Genomic DNA, 18892 nt, shown 5'->3' on the forward strand with positions numbered 1-18892 from the left:
GAGAAGAAGAAGAAGAAGAAGAAGAAGAAGAAGGAGAAGGAGAAGGAGAAGGAGAAGAAGAAGAAGAAAAGAAAAAGAAGAAGAAAAGAAGAAGAAGAAAAGAAGAAGAATAAAAAGAAGAAGAATAAAAAGAAGAAGAATAAAAAGAGGAGGAGGAGGAGGAGAAGGAGTTTGGATTTATATTCCCCCCTTTCTCTCCTGTAGGAGACTCAAAGGGCTTACAATCTCCTTGCCCTTCCCCCCTCACAACAAACACCCTGTGTGGTGGGTGGGGCTGGGAGAGCTCCGAAAAGCTGTGACTAGCTAGCCCAAGGTCACCCAGCTGGCATGTTGGGAGTGTACAGGCTAATCTGAATTCCCCAGATAAGCCTCCACAACTCAAGCGGCAGAGCTGGGAATCAAACCCGGTTCCTCCAGATCAGAGTGCACCTGCTCTTAGCCACTACGTCACTGCTGCTCCTGTGCAGGCATTTGAGAGCCCACAAACCCATCCCTGCAAGAAAGACCTGACTTTACAAGACCACTATTAGCAAGTCTCCCATTTGCCCGGACCACCTCAGAAGTAAAAGTGTATCCTCCTTCATCATGCCAGCGTATCCAAAACAAGATTTAGCTTGGTCGTGGCACGCTGGCCAACAGTCCCTGATAAAATACACTCCCGCCTACAAAATGTCAATTCACTACAAATCACTTAATTTTACAGTGCCGCAGAATTCAGTGTTGTTTTCAGCAGAAGGAATAAGCTCTGTTTTCAGAGTGGGACAATAGAGCAAGTGGGACACTGAAACCATACAAATGCTGAAGAGAGAACTATAGTGACACATTGTGGCAGAAACAAGTATTACAACAGAACAGCAAAAAAAACTCAAGGAGAAGGGGAGTAAAAGTCCCCACTTAGGGACATGCATTAATAAATCTCAAATGCCTGCACAGTAAACTGAGTGACCAAACCTTGGAAAACTGCCATACAAATAGAAGCCAATGCATTTTGAGTCTGCTTCTAAATATATATTTATACATGCAAGACACATGAACCTGCCTTCTACTGAGTCTATCAAGGACAGCATTATCTATTCTTATTGGCTGAGTCTCAAATATTTTTTGTATCTTTACCTACCAAATATGTTTAACCAGAGATGCTGGGGCTCGAACCTGTGCCCTTCTACATGCAAAGCAGATGATCTCCCACTGAACCATGGCCCCTCCCCTTGCATCTGAATTTTTTTCAATAGATATTGGGGTCCCTTTCCAGCATAGCCTTTGTCCACATTCACACAATCCCTTTTGTGAGAAGCATCTCTAAATGGCTTGGCTCCCCAGTTAAATGTTTTCCTTGCGAGCTGAACTTTCTTCATATCTCATTAGGATAAAGAAACAAAATTATCTCAGATTTTTGGGGACGGGACTGGTAACAGAGCAGAATGATGTTACTTCACGATGACACAAGGAAGTGGGGCACATTGAACAAGCAGAACTTGCTTCTGGTCCACTGAGAGGTCGTTTCCCCACTTACCATCGACCACCCTTGCTGCGCACTACTCTCAGCGCGCGTCATTTCTGGTGCGCTCCCGAGCTTCCCCACAACGGGTCATCAAAAGGCGCCGCTTTGAGGAGCGCCAGGAATGACGCGCGCTGAGAGGGCGCGAGAGCGGCAGCGTCGGGGCAGCTGCATTGTTGCCACCCCTGTAGTGGGGAGTGCCACGGGACCCCGTGCTACTTGGTGAGATTAGCACGCAGCAGATGGTAAGTGGGGAATCGACCATAGATACGCTTCCCCATCTCTTCACAACACAGGAGGAACCTCACAGATAGAAGTGCCTCTGGCTGCCAAAGGGATTGCTAGCACTTTATTTAATGCATTGTAGCTCACCCAGGTAGACTGGCAGCACGGAATGCATTGCACCAAAATGGTGGCACCTCTGGAAGATTATGAGGAAAAAATTGGGCTTCATCCCTATGCTGGCCTCTCAGGAAACCAAGACTTTTGCCCACTATCTCCATGGACACAGGAACTTTCTTGGGTCCAAACCCATAATGATGGTTCTAACAAATGAGATATCACTCAGTAATGAAGAACTGGCAGAAGTTAATTATGACAAATAGCAATCAGATAAAAGAAAATGTCACTTTCCCATGAAGCTGCAAAGCAGGAATGGTTCACTAATGAGCCAATTTTCTGCTGGTGGGGGAGAGAGGGAAGAGAAATTGCTAAAATTTGAGCTGTTAAAAGCAAATGTCTTTAGTTTGCCTATATCATTTTAAATAATTATAAGATTCTGCTCCAGTAGTCCTGAGGTCAAAGCAGTGAGCAAAAATGAGCCCACCGATTTTAATATTTCTACGAATTCTCTCCCTTCATAATCCTCTTGTGTTACACGAGGCTGCAGATGTCAGCCAAACATTTTCCACAATCGAGGCACTGGTAGGGCTTCTCTCCAGAGTGAATTCATGAGTGGGTCACAAGATGAGATCGCTGGCCAAAACACCTCCCACTCTCCAAACATCCATAAGGCATCCCTTCCAAATCCACTTGCTTGTGTTTCAAAAAGGGCATTTATAGGGCTTTTCCCCTATGTGAACCCTCTGGTTGGTCATGAGGTTTGACTGGCGAGTAAAACATTCTTCACACTTTGGGCATTTGTAGGGTCTTTCTCCTGTATGGATTCTTTCATGGGCTGGTAGTGCTGAGTAAAGCACTCCTACACTCTAAGAATTCATATGGTTTTTCTCCTGTGTAGATTCTTTTGTGGGTTATTGAGCAGAACGTTTCACGCACTGTGGGCACTGATAGAGCTTTTCTCCAGTGTAAACTCTCTGGTGGATCACAAGGACCGACGGGCAAGGGAAACTTTTTCAGCATTCCATAAAATTACACGGTTTTTCTCCTCTATAAACCTTGTGGTGGTTAACAAATGAGATCCACTCAGCAAAACACATCCCAAACTCTATGCAAATGCAAGGTTTTTCTGCTGTACGGAGTTCCTGGTGTCCAACAAAGGTTCAATTCCTGAGCAAAATATTTCACGCACGCAGGGATCAAGTATCTTTTCCAGTATTCATCTGCAAAGATAAAATATGATCATATGATTATTTTCTGAGATTCTATCTTTGCTTTCACTAGTGAATGGAAAGGAAAGGAAGAAAGAAGGGAAGGGAAGGGAAGGGAAGGGAAGGGAAGGGAAGGGAAGGGAAGGGAAGGGAAGGGAAGGGAAGGGAAGGGAAGGGAAGGGAAGGGAAGGGAAGGGAAGGGGGGAGGGAGGGAGGGAGGGAGGAAGGAAGGAAAGAAAGAAGGAAGGAAGGAAGGAAGGAAGGAAGGAAAGAAGGAAAGAAGGAAAGAAGAAAAAAAGGAAGAAAAGGAAGAAAAGAAAGAAAGAAAGAAAGAAAGAAAGAAAGAAAGAAAGAAAGAAAGAAAGAAAGAAAGAAAGAAAGAAAGAAAGAAAGAAAGAAAGAAGGAAAGAAGGAAAGAAGGAAGGAAGGAAGGAAGGAAGGAAGAAGGAAAGAAGGAAAGAAGGAAAGAAAGAAGGAAAGAAGGAAAGAAGGAAAGAAAGAAAGAAGGAAAGAAAGAAGGAAATAAAGAAGGAAATAAAGAAGGAAAGAAGGAAAGAAAGAAAGAAAGAAAAAGAAAGAAAGAAAGAAAGAAAGAAAGAAAGAAAGAAAGAAAGAAAGAAAGAAAGAAAGAAAGAAAGAAAGAAAGAAAGAAAGAAAGAAAGAAAGAAAGGCATTCAAATATTGAAGAAATTAAAACGACAGAAAACACAGATTGTAGTCGACCCACGCGGTCAGCGTAAGAACGAGACGAGACGCGGAGATAACATCTTGTGGAGATCGCCAGCAGCGGGAGACCGGAGGTCCGTGTTCCTAGCGAGTCTCCCGCCTGCCGGTTCCTGGCACCTTTTATTGTTACTCTATCGGGGGCGTGTAGGAGGGGAGGACTGGGGAGTTCCGGGAGAGCGGGAGGTCGGGAGATCATCAGGTGATGCATGATCTCATCTGGCCCTACGCATGGAGGAAGAGCGTACTGGCGTTGCCTGGAGCCTAAATCCTCACCTGAGGGGCAAGACCATTGTCCCTGGGCGCCCGGTGATTGAGCCAGACAGTTCACAACCTGCTGGATCATGGGGGGGGATGAGGGAGTGGGGGTGCGATGCGACCGGCAAGGCAGCAGGGTCCGTTGGCATCCCAACGTTCTACTCACGGTACTGCTGGAGTCGAAGGCAGTGCACTACTACAATCTTCCCTCCTTTTACATTTTAGAAAACGGGGGGCCGAAACGCCAAGGGGCTTTATTTAAAGGATCGGCTTTGTCTCTCTCCGCCGTTTGGTCAAGTTGGCCAAGCTTCGCTTGTGCAGCAACATTAGAATTTGGTTCTTGGGGTAAGGGAAATCACGAGGGGTTTCTTACACACGTTACAGGCAATATTAGACACGCATTGAATGAAACAAAGATCCGATAACAAGGCAATACCACAATTAAACCAATGCAGAGCTGCGTACAATAGCACTCAACCATCCTCCCGACAGCCAGCTCCAGAGGGCATTGACCACCAATGAGGCGTAAAACATCATGTACTTCAGATTAGATGACAACTTCTTGCAACTCACGCACTTTCATGTGGATCAACTGGGAATTATCAGAAAGATTAAAACAACGCACATATTATGTACGATTCCTCACAACCTTGGTGATGTAACAACAACAAATAATCAATAGCCGACACGATTGTCACAGGGCCCGCTTGACGAAGTTCCTGCTGCCTTTCGGAGGCCAGGGCATCCCAGAAGCGGTGGAGGTAGAATTGATGGACTTACCGCAGGGAGCTAACAGAGCCGCCAGCCCGGCCAATAGTCTTAGCATTGTAGGAAGCCGAGTCCGGGGACTCCCCACCAGGGAAGTAGCTGAGGGAGACTAACTCCGCCAGGAGAGAGGCGCACCGCGTCGCTCCGACATTGGTGGAGGGCTCCCGAAAGGCAAGGGCCGGAGGCCGGCCCGGCTGGCCCGGGCGTCCGCCGGCTCCCGGGGTGGAGCCTGGGGTAGGGGGGGGGACAACGGTGATTGGCGACTGAGGCAGCAAAAGAGTTCCGGCAGAGAGTCGGGCCGAGGGAATGTAGTTAACGTTCTCTCCCCGCGAGGTCCAGAACCAGCCCCTGGGGAGCAGGATGTTTCCGAACACGGGGGGAATGTCCCTCCATGTGTGTGCAGTTCCAACTGGCCTGAGCGGCAGAATGGGCCCGGAGTCGGTTCCGCCGTCGGCCTAGCCGGTGATGCGGGCGCAGAGTGTTGGACCTCGTGGGTTAGCTTAATCGGGCCTTGTTGACCAAGGGAAAGAGCCAGCCGAGGGTTTGGACGACGGGTCCCCAGTCGGCGCTCATAGAATATCTGATGGATGAGGCATTCATGAAGGGGCTCAGCCCAGACTCCGCTAGGAAGTCTCCGGGTGCTTTGCAGACGAGGGGAGCAGGCAGGAAGCTTAACAGGCTCCCGACTCCTAGAGTACCTGGCCCAGAGCAGAAAGATGAAGACGTTGGCAGCGGCATGGCAAACTGCTCCCAGATGTTGGTCTGGTGAAAGCTTGCCAGGGGGTGGCCACGCATCGCCCGTCGGCAGGAGGCAGCAGAGCAGGCAAAGCGATGGTGAGTCGCTGAGGTTGAGGTGGTGATGATCGCGATGAAGAGAGCGGCACACAGGAGGTTCTCTAGGCGTCTCGTGGTGGTCTTGCTGGCGCAGCAGCAGCTAGGAGCCTGGCTGAGTGCGTGCGCCTTTGGACGTCTCCCCAGGCTCATTCGGGTCTTTGGGCGTTGGCGACGGCGTTTCCCGCTTCGGGATCGCTGGGCTGGGGATCCTCTAGAGAGATGCGTTCCATCTCCGGGATGGGGTTGGTTTCCTCCTGGCTTCATTCCATGGGTTGGCCTGTCATGGCTTAATCGAGTCCACGGAGAACCTGTAGGGAGAGGGACTGAAACACACAACCCCCCCCCCTTTCCCAGGTTAGGGGGGGGGCCGGGTCCCGCCAGGCTCAGTTCTAGAGCGAGGATGGCCCGGGGAGATTGGGGATCGAGTTAGTGTTTAGGATTTAATATGGAAGGAAAGAAGGCTTGTTTTGCAGCCTGTGAAGGTTGCTTTTAATGCAACCCTCCTGGGGGCCGCCTTACACCTCCTCTTTTCTTTAGTTGTTGTTTGACAGGGAGGGCAGGAGGTAGGCGACCCTGTCGGGAATATGGCTTCAGAGGCGTCATCAGGAGTGCGTCAAGGCGAGGAGTCCGAGCCTCCGAGGGGAAGAACAGAAGAGTCCCTAGGGGATTGTGGAGTATGCATGCTTAATCAGCAACACAAAGGGGGCCGGAAGCACCTTTTGGGGGGATGGAGTGCATCCGGGGAATGAAGCCAATCAGGCAATAGAGGCAGATCTCACTTGCACACACAAAGGAGTGAAGGAAGGGGGTTTCTTTGCAAGGGAGTTGTACTTACCGTGACCTTGGTGGCTGATGCAGGAAGCTGGATGGTGCTAGATTTTTTTGTGATCGAATTATCTGAGCCTGGGGAATTGCCGCCCACCGAGACCGGGGCTTCCTTAAGGGGCCGGTTCCCGGGCTGAGCGCCCTGGGCCTTGCTAACGTGGTACTTGGGATAAAGTTGCCAGGCTGTGGCAGCCATGTTACAACTTAACGTGGGTTTGGGTATTAGACGCATAATAGCGGCAGCCCCTTTTTAAACTGGGGCCCTGTCCTGACAGTGCTCGCGGTATCAGGACGTGGGCCCCAGATTTTTGCCCATCCAGGGAGGGCCAGTCAGCCAATTGGCCCTCCACGCCTCTACTGGTCATTTAAAAAAATAGAAGGAGAAAGAGAGGAGGGGAGAGGGAAACAGTTTTCCTGTGGGATTAGGGAAATAATTTCGGAGGGCAAGATTATTGGGATCAATGACCTGTGGCGGCCTCTACCCGTCCCAAACCAGAAGTCGTTTTAACCTGGACTCATGAGGTCTCTTCCCCAGAGATTGACATGGGATATCTAGAACGCGATGGGGCCCGGACTGTGAGCTGCCGCTCGAGTCCTGGGCTGTTGACCGTGAGCGGGCGGATGCTCCGTCTCGCGGTTTGTCTCCCCCCCACCCCCAGATGTGCTGGGCAAGTCTCCGATTCGGCCCACTGGTCGGGCTTTCACTTTCCGGCTGCTCTGATGACGGTAACAAATATCAGCGCCCGGTGTCCACCAGGCCCATGAACTTACACCCTTCTATGGCGAAGAGCTCCAGATATGATCGGGAGCTCCCGGGATAGGGCGTCTCCCACCGCTGGGCGACGGTGGTGTAGGCTGCGCCATGTTGGCTGCTGGGGCTCGTAGCCTTCTTATTGGGGTCGAAGCAGCGGGCGAAGCGCATGGGGCAAGAAGAATCAGCTGAGCGCCAGCTGGCTCCGGGCGGCGGCAGCTCCTGTGGGATGTTTGTCCAGACCTGGAGGTGGATGGGTCCTTGCAGTGCGTGGTGAGTGCGATCACTCGGGGGACGCATGAACAGTCCCTGTTCAGCGGCAGAGGCCTTTGGCAGCACTTTCAGCCCAATTGTCCCGGTAGGGATGGGCTTCGTCATACTGAGTCGGGGCGACCAAGAAAAAGGTGCCTGCGTGGGGAACTTAAAGGAGATGGGCTGGGTGCATGTGAGCGAGATGCCATGAGAGGGGGTGGTTTTGGCAGGGGGAGCCTTGGCGTTTTGGGTCTGCTCTAGTACTCTCCTCCCTTGGTCCTGGGCTGGGGAGACGCCCGAGGCCGAAGGGAGTTTCCCGTCGGGCAGTGCGCTCTCTCCAATGGAAGCCCTTCTGGGCAACGTGGAGGCAATCTCCGGGTTTCGGGTGGCGCTTCTCCTCCTGGGGGAGGACCCTCCTCCACCGCTCGAGGGGTTGTAGGCCCCCCCCCACCGCTGCTGCCTACACGCTCCCTCCGGAAGTGTCCGGGTCTGCCGCGGATTAAAGCAGTCATCCTGAGACTGTCTCCTGCCGTCGTGGAGAGGTGCAAGGCGGCGCAGGAGGCTAGCTTGGTGGGCTTTGAGGACCCAATGTCACCTGGCAAGCCTTAAGCATGTCGGCTAGTTCAGGATTTTTTTACCCTAGAGCCGTGATTGCCCTGCGACGCACTCCATGCGAAGCGTTCTCCTTCGCTGTGAGGCGCATGAGGAGCTCGCTTTTGGGCCTCCTCAAGCTATCTACCTGCCTCTTGAGCTTCCTGGAGCCCTGTTTAAGCAAATTCAGCATAGGAGGGCTCTTGGGGTTTTTGCCGGATGGAGGAGAAACTCTGGGTTGGCTGGCCGGCATTGGGGACTTTGATAAATGCCTTATAGGCGCCACTCCAGAGTGGGCGACCGTAAGGGTGGCCTCAGAGCAGGAACAATCTGATCGTTGGGATTGGCAAAAGCATCGAAAACCGTAAAGCTGAGCCCGGCGGTGTAGAAGCTACTGGCCAGAGGTGGCTGCTCTGCTGAAGCATGTGCTGATGAAACTCACTTTCCCAGACCACAAACTCCGCGCGAGGGCTCAGGAGCATCACGAAGGGTGGTTTTCCAGTCATCTGGAACCATTAGGTGGTTCTCTTGCGATGGCTTCCAGCATGCCTCTGCGTAGGGGCTAGTGGACTCCTACGTCCGCGACATTGCTTTATGGAGCTTCGGGTGAGGGGATATTATAGCTCAGGGGGGGCTGTACTCGGACAACCCGCCGAACTATGCCATCCTCCCTCGAGTATCTGTGAAGTGGATGGGGCACAATGCAAGAATATCGGCATCGATCTTCCTCGTCAGGGTTTCTTTCTTCTGCAGATCATTGTTGGGCTAATACGTTCTGGCGAAAGAGTTTTCTGAAACCCGCGCCATTACGATGGGCGCCTGACGGGGAGGTGCAGTGGCTTCCGGAAAATGAAGAAGCGGAGCAAAGGAGAGGGGGCGGCTGAGCCGCGGGAGAGTTCGAGAAATGGGTGAAGGAGCGAGGGGGGCAGAAGGAGGACAGGCGTTCAATTTAGTGGATAGAGAAAATTCCGGGGTTGAAATTGAAGGTGAAAGATGCGAAAGGAGGGCGGCCCTACAGCAAAGGGAGCCGTAGGTCTGCAGGCTGATGGCGCACAAAACATTGTCTCCATCGTCAGTAGTAGCTTACATCGGCGCGCTACGAGGCTCTGTCGCGAAGAGTGCGCCCGATGTTTTTCCCAGTCCTTAAGAGATTCAATGTCCCCCCCTCTGGGTACCATGGACACTGAGCTTCAATCTCCCCTCAACCAATTTGCGCGCCCCAGCTCCCCTTCTCTCACGTGGGGACCCTGGCCGCATTTCGTTAACGCTTTCAGTTCGTCAACGTGCTTGTCATAAGCCCTGCTTTTGCAAGCTCCCCATACTCACCGGTGTTCCGTCCGGACGAGAGAGTGTCCTAGAATGGCGATTGTCTCTGGATGCGCCGATCCAGAGGACGAGGCGACAATAAACGGGTGGTCCCTGGATGCGCTCTCGGATCCAGCCGGACTTCGGTATCGCGGCCCCTTCCCCAGGCTGTACCACGTGAGCAGGGTGGAGGTTCGAGGATTCCCGGGTTTCAGCACCAGCTTGTAGTTAGACCCGCAGCGGTCAGAAGCGTAAGAACGGTAGAGCGAGACGCGGAGATAACATCTGGTGGAGATCGCCAGCAGCGGGAGACCGGAGTGGGTCCGTGTTCCTAGCGAAGTCTCCCCGCCTGGGCCGGGTTCCTGGCACCTTTTATTGTTACTCTATCGGGCGCGTGTAAGGAGGGAGGACTGGGGGGGAGTTCCGGGAGAGCGGGAGGTCGGGAGATCATCAGGTGATGCATGATCTCATCTGGCTACGTGCGGAGAAGAGCGTACGCGTCTGAGCCTAATCCTCACCTGGGGGCAAGACCATTGTCCCTGCGCCCGGTGATTGAGCCAGACAGTTCACGACCCGTGACTCATGGGGGGATGAGGAGTGGGGGTGCGATGCGACCGGCAAGGCCGCAGGTCCGTTGGCGTCCCAACGTTCTACTACGGTACTGCTGGGTCGGCAGTGCACTACTACAACAGATCAATCTGCCCATCTCAGTTTCCTGAATTATCCCCAAGCAGCAATTTCAAGGAAATCCTGTGTGATGTTTCTGATACTGTACTGTTGCACTTCATATTGCAGACTGGAGTTAGGAAGCTCCTGTGCATAAAAAGCCATTTACAAATTTTTAAAAAGCATGGCAGGGAGAAGATTCCTGTTTAAGATTTCTTGTTATTCGAGGTCTGAATATAAAACTCCCTTAAATGAAGAACTGATCTAACGAGAAACTACAGTCATCTTGATGAATTATTTTCATTTCCTCTTCAAACTAGACTGCTGCAAACAACGTGCCCTTGGAATCTTAGTTAAACTACATAAAAGTTATCTTCATAATGTGTGTCAAGAGAACTGGCCTAATGTGTGTCAAGAGAACCCGGCTCACATGGGTTCTTGAGAGTAAGTGGACACACATGATGGGAGCAACATGCACAATGCAGAACAATGTCAGATTCCCCAATCAGACAATAGATCACTTGATGGGTTCTAGGCTTTTATTGAAGACATGTCAGGAAACTAGAAACAGTTCTGGCAGAAAGCACGCCAAACTCTTGATATTATGAGTGTAGGATCCCCGCCCCCACATGAGAAGCAGACAGTCCACATTGTCCAGCCTGGAGCCTCTTCCCAGCCGCAGAACTCCAAGTCCACAGCTGGAAATGATAACACAGCCCCTGCAAAAGTGAAAGTAAAGTTCCCCCCCCCACAACCGCAGCATCATGACATCACAGCAGACCAAATAATTTTTTTAAGTTTTATTTTTTTAAAACAGGAAAACTAAAAAGGTTAGCATGAAAAGTAACATCTGCATAAATAGCAGAAAATTAGATGAAACATGAAGCAGGATAAAGTGCTCACAAATGTGCAAATATTAGCACAGTCCTTGAAGTCCATTTAGTGTTGGCCTTAATTTCTTCCAGCAAGCGTAAGTCAAAGAGAAGTTACAGCATTTCAGGCGGGTTCAGAACAGAATAGCCACTCTAGCCCCACAGTAAGTTTTTTATAAGGATTCATCAATAATGGTCAGGTGAATCTAATTCAACCAATTAGAGCTAAATTTAAGTGGAACGTTCCGGAGCCAAGCTTCTGGTCACACTTACACGTCAGCCAATTAGTGACTTGAGCCAGCCTGGCATAGATAATCACAACATCTCTTTACTGTTTTGAGAGACTGAGAGGGGTAGCTAATACTCCCTGCTCGTTCTCACAGCATCAAACAGGTGAACCGGAATCTAATCAGGATGGGGCCCTCCAATTAAAGGAGACAGAAAAATTTCACAGTCTGAGCAACTTGACCAAAGTTCTGACAATGATTAAAATTTCTTAACAACGTGGAATCAAATTCTCCCTTTAATCTATAAATCAGTGGTACATGTACACAGAGGGTGCCCACTTCAGTCCCGTTTATTTTTAACTGAAGGATGATAAGCAGCATGTATTGGGAAAGATCTCTCCCTAAAGCCCTGGAGATTATTGTTCGCTTCATTTACACCCCACTTTTCTCCCCAACAGGGTTCGAAAGCAGCTTGCAACATATGCCCCTTCTCCATTATGTGCAAAAAAAAGCCAATTAGTGTGTAACGTATATGACAGAGGAACAAGACAGCGCGTCACACACTGAAGATGGAGGATCGATATATTCAATAAATGTATTTATATATATTATTATAATTGTCCAGTTACTGAATCCAATGATTGTACATCCAGTTTTTTGAAAAACAAGTAAAATATTTTTTTAACCACAAAAGTTCATTTTTTAGATATATAATCCATATCTTCAATTCGCCATGTCAAAACATGCAAAAAATCCATATTGAAGATATGGATTATGTATCTCAAAAATGAACTTTTGTTGTTGAAAAAAATATTTTACTTGTTTTTCAAAAAACTGGATGTACAATCATTGGATTCAGTAACTGGACAATTATAATAATATATATAAATACATTTATTGAATATAGTGATCCTCCATCTTCAGTGTGTGACGCGCTGTCTTGTTCCTTCTCCATTATGCCCACACAAACCCTGTGAGGAAGCTGGTTGGGGTGGGTTTTCCGGGCTGGGCCACACAGCCCAGAAAACCCACCACAACCAGTTGAATCTGGCCGCGAAAGCCTTCGACCCATGAGGTAGGTTAGGCTGAGAAAGTGACTGACTATTAAAGAGATCCAGCAGATGGCAACCACAGCAGGGCAGGATACAAATTTCCCACATCTTAGGCCAGTGCTCTAAGTACTACAGCACGCTAGCTTTCAAAAGGTCACTGCCAGTCTCCTTTCAATTGGTCTAAACCAGCCATTCTCAACCAGGGTTCCGTGGTACCCTGGGGTGCCGTGGAGCAGTGTGCAACACTACTACCCTCATTTTTTTTTGTGGTGTCTCCCACTGATGCCTAGCTTGAGGGCATGGAGCTGGGCTCCATGGAGCAGGACCTCCAAGCCACAAGGTCGGCAGCCACCCCACTCCCCAGTGCTTCCCTTCACCTCTGGGAGGGGAAGTGTGAAGTGTAATAGCAAGCAGAGTGCACAATGGGAGGAAGGTGGAGGTGCGGGCGGCAGATGGTACCGTGAGATATGAAGAAGTGAGGTCAAGGGTACCCTGACCTCGAAAAGGTTGGGAAACACTGATCTAAACAAATCTCTGCTCCAACACAAGACAAGACAACATTATATGCCCGTAAGTTAAGGATGAAATATCTAGATAATTATCCCCCACCTTTTGAATGAAATTTAGTTTAGAATTACCTTGATCCCTCACCTGAGGTGTCCAAGATCTCTGCGGCATCCAAGTCTGGAGACTCTGGCACCCACAGCTCTTCTCCCTGTTCCAGCTGGGAGATGAGAGCTGGCTTGATGAACGGAAATCCTTGTCAAGGAAAAAAAAAAGGGGGGGGGGTCAATAAATATCAGGAATAATAGGATGAAAACCTAACGTATCACTGGGGAAAAAGGCACACAAAGTCTCAAGGGAACGTGTCCAGAAGAAGAAGAAGAAGAAGAAGAAGAAGAAGAAGAAGAAGAAGAAGAAGAAGAAGAAGAAGAAGAAGAAGAAGAAGAAGAAGAAGAAGAAGAAGAAGAAGAAGAAGAAGAAGAAGAAGAAGAAGAAGAAGAAGAAGAAGAAGAAGAAGAAGAAGAAGAAGAAGAAGAAGAAGAAGAAGAAGAAGAAGAAGAAGAAGAAGAAGAAGAAGAAGAAGAAGAAGAAGAAGAAGAAGAAGAAGAAGAAGAAGAAGAAGAAGAAGAAGAAGAAGAAGAAGAAGAAGAAGAAGAAGAAGAGGAGAAGAAGGGAGGAAGAAGAAGAAGAAGAAGAAGAAGAAGAAGAAGAAGAAGAAGAAGAAGAAGAAGAAGAAGAAGAAGAAGAAGAAGAAGAAGAAGAAGAAGAAGAAGAAGAAGAAGAACAGGAAGAAGAAGAAGAAGAAGAAGAAGAAGAAGAAGAAGAAGAGGGGTAAGAATTAAATGGTCTTCTGAGCTAAGCAACAAATTGGCACCTAGACTCAAGACCCAACAGGCCACTACCTTAAGGTCTGAAATGGTGGCGACGCATTCTTCCTCAGTCTATCGAAGTCTACAAAGAGCTCATTTGTCTTTTACAGGTCGATTTAACTTTTGAACCTAAGCTCAATTGTTTGAACTCATTTTCCACAGACTGAGCTGGTCCAAAGTGGTTTGGCAATGATTGCCTGCTTAAGAAAACAGAATTGGGAAACTTATATTGGACTCAGAGGAAGTCAGGGGCTCGCCAATTTCCTCCTATTAGTAGAATTAGGCTTTGTGAAAAATTAGATGCTGTTCTAAGCAACAAAAGATTATTTGAGTTGATAAAGGCTCTGTATAATGACAGTCAGTTGCAGGTAAGAAACGATACCTGAGGGCAGCTCTTCAATGCGATCACAGTGACAATCAAGGTCAAAGTTCAGCAGGTCACAACCAGGTGTCTGGACCAAGGGAAGTTTGCTCATTTTGGATTGCAGTACATTTATTCCATCCTGTAGAACTGCACAAGGGTCTTTAAGAACCAAGCCCATCCAATTATTATAGCCTCTTCCATGAATCTACAATGTTCTGCCTCATGTCACTTTTCTCTTGATTAACCCCATTACAGAGAAGAAATGGAAACTGTCTGGATTATCTTTTCTCAAGCGACTGGTTGGGGATGGGGGGAGGCAGGCGGGCGGGCGGGGGAGGGGAGGGGAGGGGAAGGGAGGGGAGGGGAGGGGAGGGAGGAATGACTGGATACAAAGTCACCTTCGGCACATAAAAAGCCATCAACTGATTCGCATGGTAACAGAAACCTGATCTGGATCTATGTTTTTATAAGGCAGAATAAAGTAAGGGACCATTTCTGATTGTATTGCAGGCAGCATCTTGTCAGCTACTGGGAACTAGGGAAAGTATACATCTTGTGCCTGTTATGCAGTCAGTATACTGGCTACTGATTACTTCCTGGGTTCAGTTCAAGATACTGGATACCATTCAAAGCCCTCTATGGCCAAGGACCAATTGGCCATGCTGGCAGGGGCTGATGGGAATTGTAGTCCATAACATCTGGAGTGCCAAAGGTTCGCAACCACTGGCCTAGGACATATCTATCTAGTGGACCACCTCTCCCAATACACCCACAGCTGCACACATCTGAGCAAAGTGTTCCGAAAATGCCCTTGTGCATAAGGGTAAGATCAGGTACATTCTCCGTTGCAGCTCCTACTTTATGGAACGGCCCACCTGGTGAGGTCAGGAAGGCTTCACTAAACTATCATTCCGCAAACTGCATAATGGAATTGTTCAGGAGGGCATTTCTATGAAGGAAATAGGGTTGTAGTAAATGGAATTGGGTCAGAACGGGATTTTCATTCAGGAATCAGGATAATCATTTATTGCACCTTTTGCCGTAAATGTTAACATGTTTAAAGTGCATCAACTTTGAAAATCTGTTATCACATTGCTGCATTGTTTACTGTATATCTTACCAATGCTCTTTTTTCCATTGTTTAGTCTAATTTTGTAACCTGCTTTAAGTCTCAGTGGGAGAGCTAGACAATGAATACAGTAATTAAATAAATATATGACGAGGAAAAGCAAGAAGGGCAGCGGAGACAAGTATGTCCCTCACATCATCGGTTCCATCACTGACAAATCTCTTTTCAGTCTCAGGCACTAGATATAAGAGCTACATCCTCCACACATATGGTCCAGTGGTGATCTCGTTACCTCTCCATTTAAGCTTTCTCACAGGGTTTTTTGGGGGAGAAATGAGGGGAAAAAACTATCTTGTAAGCGGCTTGCATTTTTGAAGAAGATAAAAAAGAACAAAGTCTAATTACTGAAGCAAAGAGACTCTTTGGACTGGGAGGTGGCATTCAGAGACGCATTTTGACATCTTGCAGACCCACTATATAAGGAAGACATATAATCAGTGGTGGGATCCAAAAATTTTAGTAACGGGTTCCTATGGTGGTGGGATTCAAACTGTGGCGTAGCGCCAATGGGGCTAGGCAACGGGGGGGGCCGCGATAGGCGTGGCGGGCATTCTGAAATGAGAACATTCCTGGGCAGGGCTGTGGCAAGGGCGAGCCAGCTGCGGTCCTGTGGAAAACAAATGCCGCGGGGCTCAGGCTGCCCATGACGCCAGTGCACCTCCTGCTAGACTTCCCTTCCAAGTTCTGCGTGCTACTGCTGAGAGAAGAGGCGTGGCTTAAAGGCAAAAATCACGTGCTTAAAATCACCAATTAGTGGCCAACCCCTCTGCGGCACACACAAATGGTGGTAACCTGCTCTCGGGAACCTGTGAGAACCTGCTGGATCCCACCTCTGGATATAATGGACTGGGAGGCGGCATTGACAGAGACACATTTTTGACATCTTGCAGACCCACTATATAAGGAAGCAAGATCCTTACCCAATGAAGCCATATTCTCATACGTCTCCATCATGACTTCTCTGTACAAGGCTCTTTGATTTGGGTCTAGCAAGGCCCCCTGGCCTTCAGTGAAATACACAGCCACATCTTCAAAGGTTACTGGACTCTGGAAGAAGAAGCAGATCTCACTAAGTTTCCCTGAGGCTGGGGTCTAGCAGAATTGAAACCCGATTACAAATACGCACTGTAGTGGAAAATCAGAGATCACACACACACACACCCCTTATAGTCACATGTGGATACAATGTGCAGAAGTGAAAAAATTTTGGACAATTGTACTGTTATATATCGAGAAACTGGTGAAGATTAATATTGTTTTAAATAATGATTTAATGTTCATGGGTGTAATGGAGGATAGAAGGGTGGATAAAAATATAGTTATATGTATAAAATAACGATTAAAGCAGCCCATGCAACAATAGGGCTTTTGGGCTGGAAGAAAAAATGGACACTTCAGAAATGGCTGGAATATATCTGGGAACAAGTGACACTGGATATTTTCGATATATTAACCAAAAATAAGATGTGGCAAGATAAACAGAAAGAAATTTGGAAGATATGGACAATATACTTGGATTGAATGAAAGAAGCTTGAGTCAGTGAAGAAATATGGGAGAAGAGGCTACAGAGAATGAACGTACTGCTGTCTGTGTGATAAAACTTTGAAGAAGATGTAACAGAGGAGGGAGAAAAGGGGGGAAATGTATTCTTTGAAAATGTATGAAGAAGGATATTATTATAAACTGTAGAATTCAAATGATACAATAAAAAAATATTTAAAAAAAAACAGAGATGACACCCCCCCTTTCCCAGGGCTTCAGTCCCTTGCAGTGTACCTCCTTCTTCAGTGTACCCTCAGCCCAAAACATTTGCCTCCTACACTGGCTTTATCACAACACAAAACCCTCAGCCCAAAACACCGGACAGTCCAAAGAATTTGCCTCCTATATTGGCTTGATCACAGCAATTTTCCTTCCTCAAAAAAGAGGAAAAGTTTAAAACAAAGTTGGACAATTCAAAACAGCCTCCTTGCCCCATCATAGAACGTTGCTACAGAAACTGGCTGCAGCACTCGTTTGGAACTCCTACTCAGATGGAGAGACTTCTGCTCCAACGCTGCTCAACCGGATTATTGACCTATATAGCAGGAGCACGGGAAACTCTTCTAGTTATCCTGAGCCCGGCCTGGCTGGGAAATATGCACAGTATAAGTGGAATAAAATAAAAATTAAAAAATTATTCTGGAAAAGAGGCAAGGCTGTACATGAACAGTAGTGCTTCGCTGTGCTTAAGATGGACCAAAATGTAAGTCTTTGGAGAGGTAGCCTTTTTCCTCGCAAAAAGACCAACCAGTGAGGTTTACAACTCTCCCAAAAGGAGCCCTGCAACTGGATATCAAGGGCAGCAGGCATGTCTGGAGTCCCATCTGCAGATACTGGCAGTTTGGCTTCTCTTACAGGCACTTTCCTAAAAAGGAAAACAGCGAAGAATGTGTGGCACTGTAAAGACTAACGGACTCATTGCGGCAAAAGTATTTTTGGGCTACAGTCTACTCTGTCAGGTTTTATCCTCAACTCTCAGACTGATGCGCATCTCATGTTTTCCCTTTGACTCACAAGGCCAAGAAAACACAAGAAACACAACAGGGTGACCACATATCTATGCGGAGAGTACATGAAAACAAGATAAAAGAGTGTATTGGGTTGCCAACTCTGAGTTGGGAAATCCTTGGAGACTTGGGGCTCAAATCTGGGTTTGGCAGGCTTTAGGGCAGGCTCAGCAAGGCATAACACTATAGAGTTCACCCTCCAAAGTATCTGCTTCCAGCAGGAGGAACAATCTTTGTTGCCTGGATATGAACTGTATATAATCTATCGGCCCCCTTCGCTTGTGATACCTTGTTGTGTGGTAGCTTAGCCCTTTAAATAAGGACTGTTGCGTTGTATGCCTGATTTCCGGTTCCAGCTTCTTCCCCTTTTTTGCCAGCAGCTGCCACTATCTGGAAGATCGTTGGCACTACAATTAAAGTATATTTTTATTCCCTCGGAGCGGACCTTTTTCAGATAACTTAACACTGTAACTCCAGAAGATCTCTAGATCCCACTTGGAGGCTGACAACCCTAGACTGAGCGATCCCACTTGGAGGCTGACAACCCTAGACTGAGCGACTGATTGACATTCATGGTATTATTCTGGATAGGCTGTGCCGCATGATGCTAAAAAAGAGTGCAGGACAGCCCGCAAGAAAGCTCAAAATCTAAACTCTGTTCTAGATATGGACTGCCCAACATCTCTCCGCGCAAGTCGTGCGCTGCAAAGTTAAGGCAAACTCACAACAAGGAAGAGTCAGCCTCCTCCGACATCCCAAGCGGGTTGGTTGCAAAAACACTCCACGCGCCCCAAACTCTGCCTCTCCTACTAACCAGCATCTGCAGACAGGAAAAGGATCCAGACTTGGAGGGGTTTTTTTTTTCTGTTGTTATTGTTATCGCAATTCTTCCAGACGCCACAATCTCCTACCGGAATCAAAAGCCTTCCGCACCAAGTCTGCAGGTTGCCCAGAACTGCCCAAAGAACCGCACGGCCTGCTGGGAATTGTAGTACATTTCCTTCTCTCTCCTGTAGCTTATAGCAGAAATGATATCTTCTTCCTGAAGGCACAGTCGGGCCTCCGGTTTATAGTGAATGAGCAATTGATGTATAATTAGTGATCTGCCAAGCTTTAAATATTGGCTGGAGTTCTGCTGGCATTGCAATTGTTCTGCAAACTACAGAAGGGGGAAATGGTAACTGGTTGTGGTGGGTTTTCTGGGCTGTGTGGCCGTGGTCTGGTGGATCTTGTTCCTAACGTTTCACCTGCATCTATGGCTGGCATCTTCAGAGGTGCATCACAGAGGGAAGTCTGTTACACAC

The 18892-nt window shown here is 48.0% G+C and overlaps 1 protein-coding gene across 3 annotated transcripts; it reads right to left on the reverse strand.

The window, feature by feature from the left end:
* Positions 1–1665: 1665 nt before the first annotated feature.
* Positions 1666–18542, reverse strand: LOC125428871 (zinc finger protein 621-like). Of its 3 annotated transcripts, none has more exons than XR_007243875.1 (4): positions 18314–18407; positions 15959–16085; positions 12811–12931; positions 1666–3060 (listed from the first exon to the last, which is right to left on the reverse strand). XR_007243875.1 is itself a non-coding variant. In XM_048489577.1 (4 exons), the coding sequence occupies exons 1-4, from the start codon at positions 18406–18408 to the stop codon at positions 2924–2926; spliced, it is 378 nt and encodes a 125-aa protein (XP_048345534.1). In that variant the 5' UTR covers positions 18409–18542; the 3' UTR covers positions 1666–2923. The 3 variants fall into 3 exon arrangements, 2 of the variants coding, with proteins under 2 accessions (XP_048345534.1, XP_048345535.1); XM_048489577.1 differs by having other exon boundaries at positions 12824–12931; positions 18403–18542; XM_048489578.1 differs by having other exon boundaries at positions 18403–18542.
* Between the last annotated feature and the right edge of the window lie 350 nt (positions 18543–18892).

This window comes from Sphaerodactylus townsendi, linkage group LG03, assembly GCF_021028975.2.
Source record: "Sphaerodactylus townsendi isolate TG3544 linkage group LG03, MPM_Stown_v2.3, whole genome shotgun sequence".
In the NCBI taxonomy this organism is placed as follows: domain Eukaryota; kingdom Metazoa; phylum Chordata; class Lepidosauria; order Squamata; family Sphaerodactylidae; genus Sphaerodactylus; species Sphaerodactylus townsendi.

What these genes read in the sequence shown, in the direction of transcription:
- LOC125428871 (XM_048489577.1), bottom strand. An exon ending in TGAGAATATGGCTTCATTGG is followed by an intron (nt 12,932 to 15,958) that starts GTAAGGATCTTG and finishes TTCCTTGACAAG; the next exon opens with GATTTCCGTTCATCAAGCCA. An exon ending in AGAGATCTTGGACACCTCAG is followed by an intron (nt 3,061 to 12,823) that starts GTGAGGGATCAA and finishes TTATCTTTGCAG; the next exon opens with ATGAATACTGGAAAAGATAC.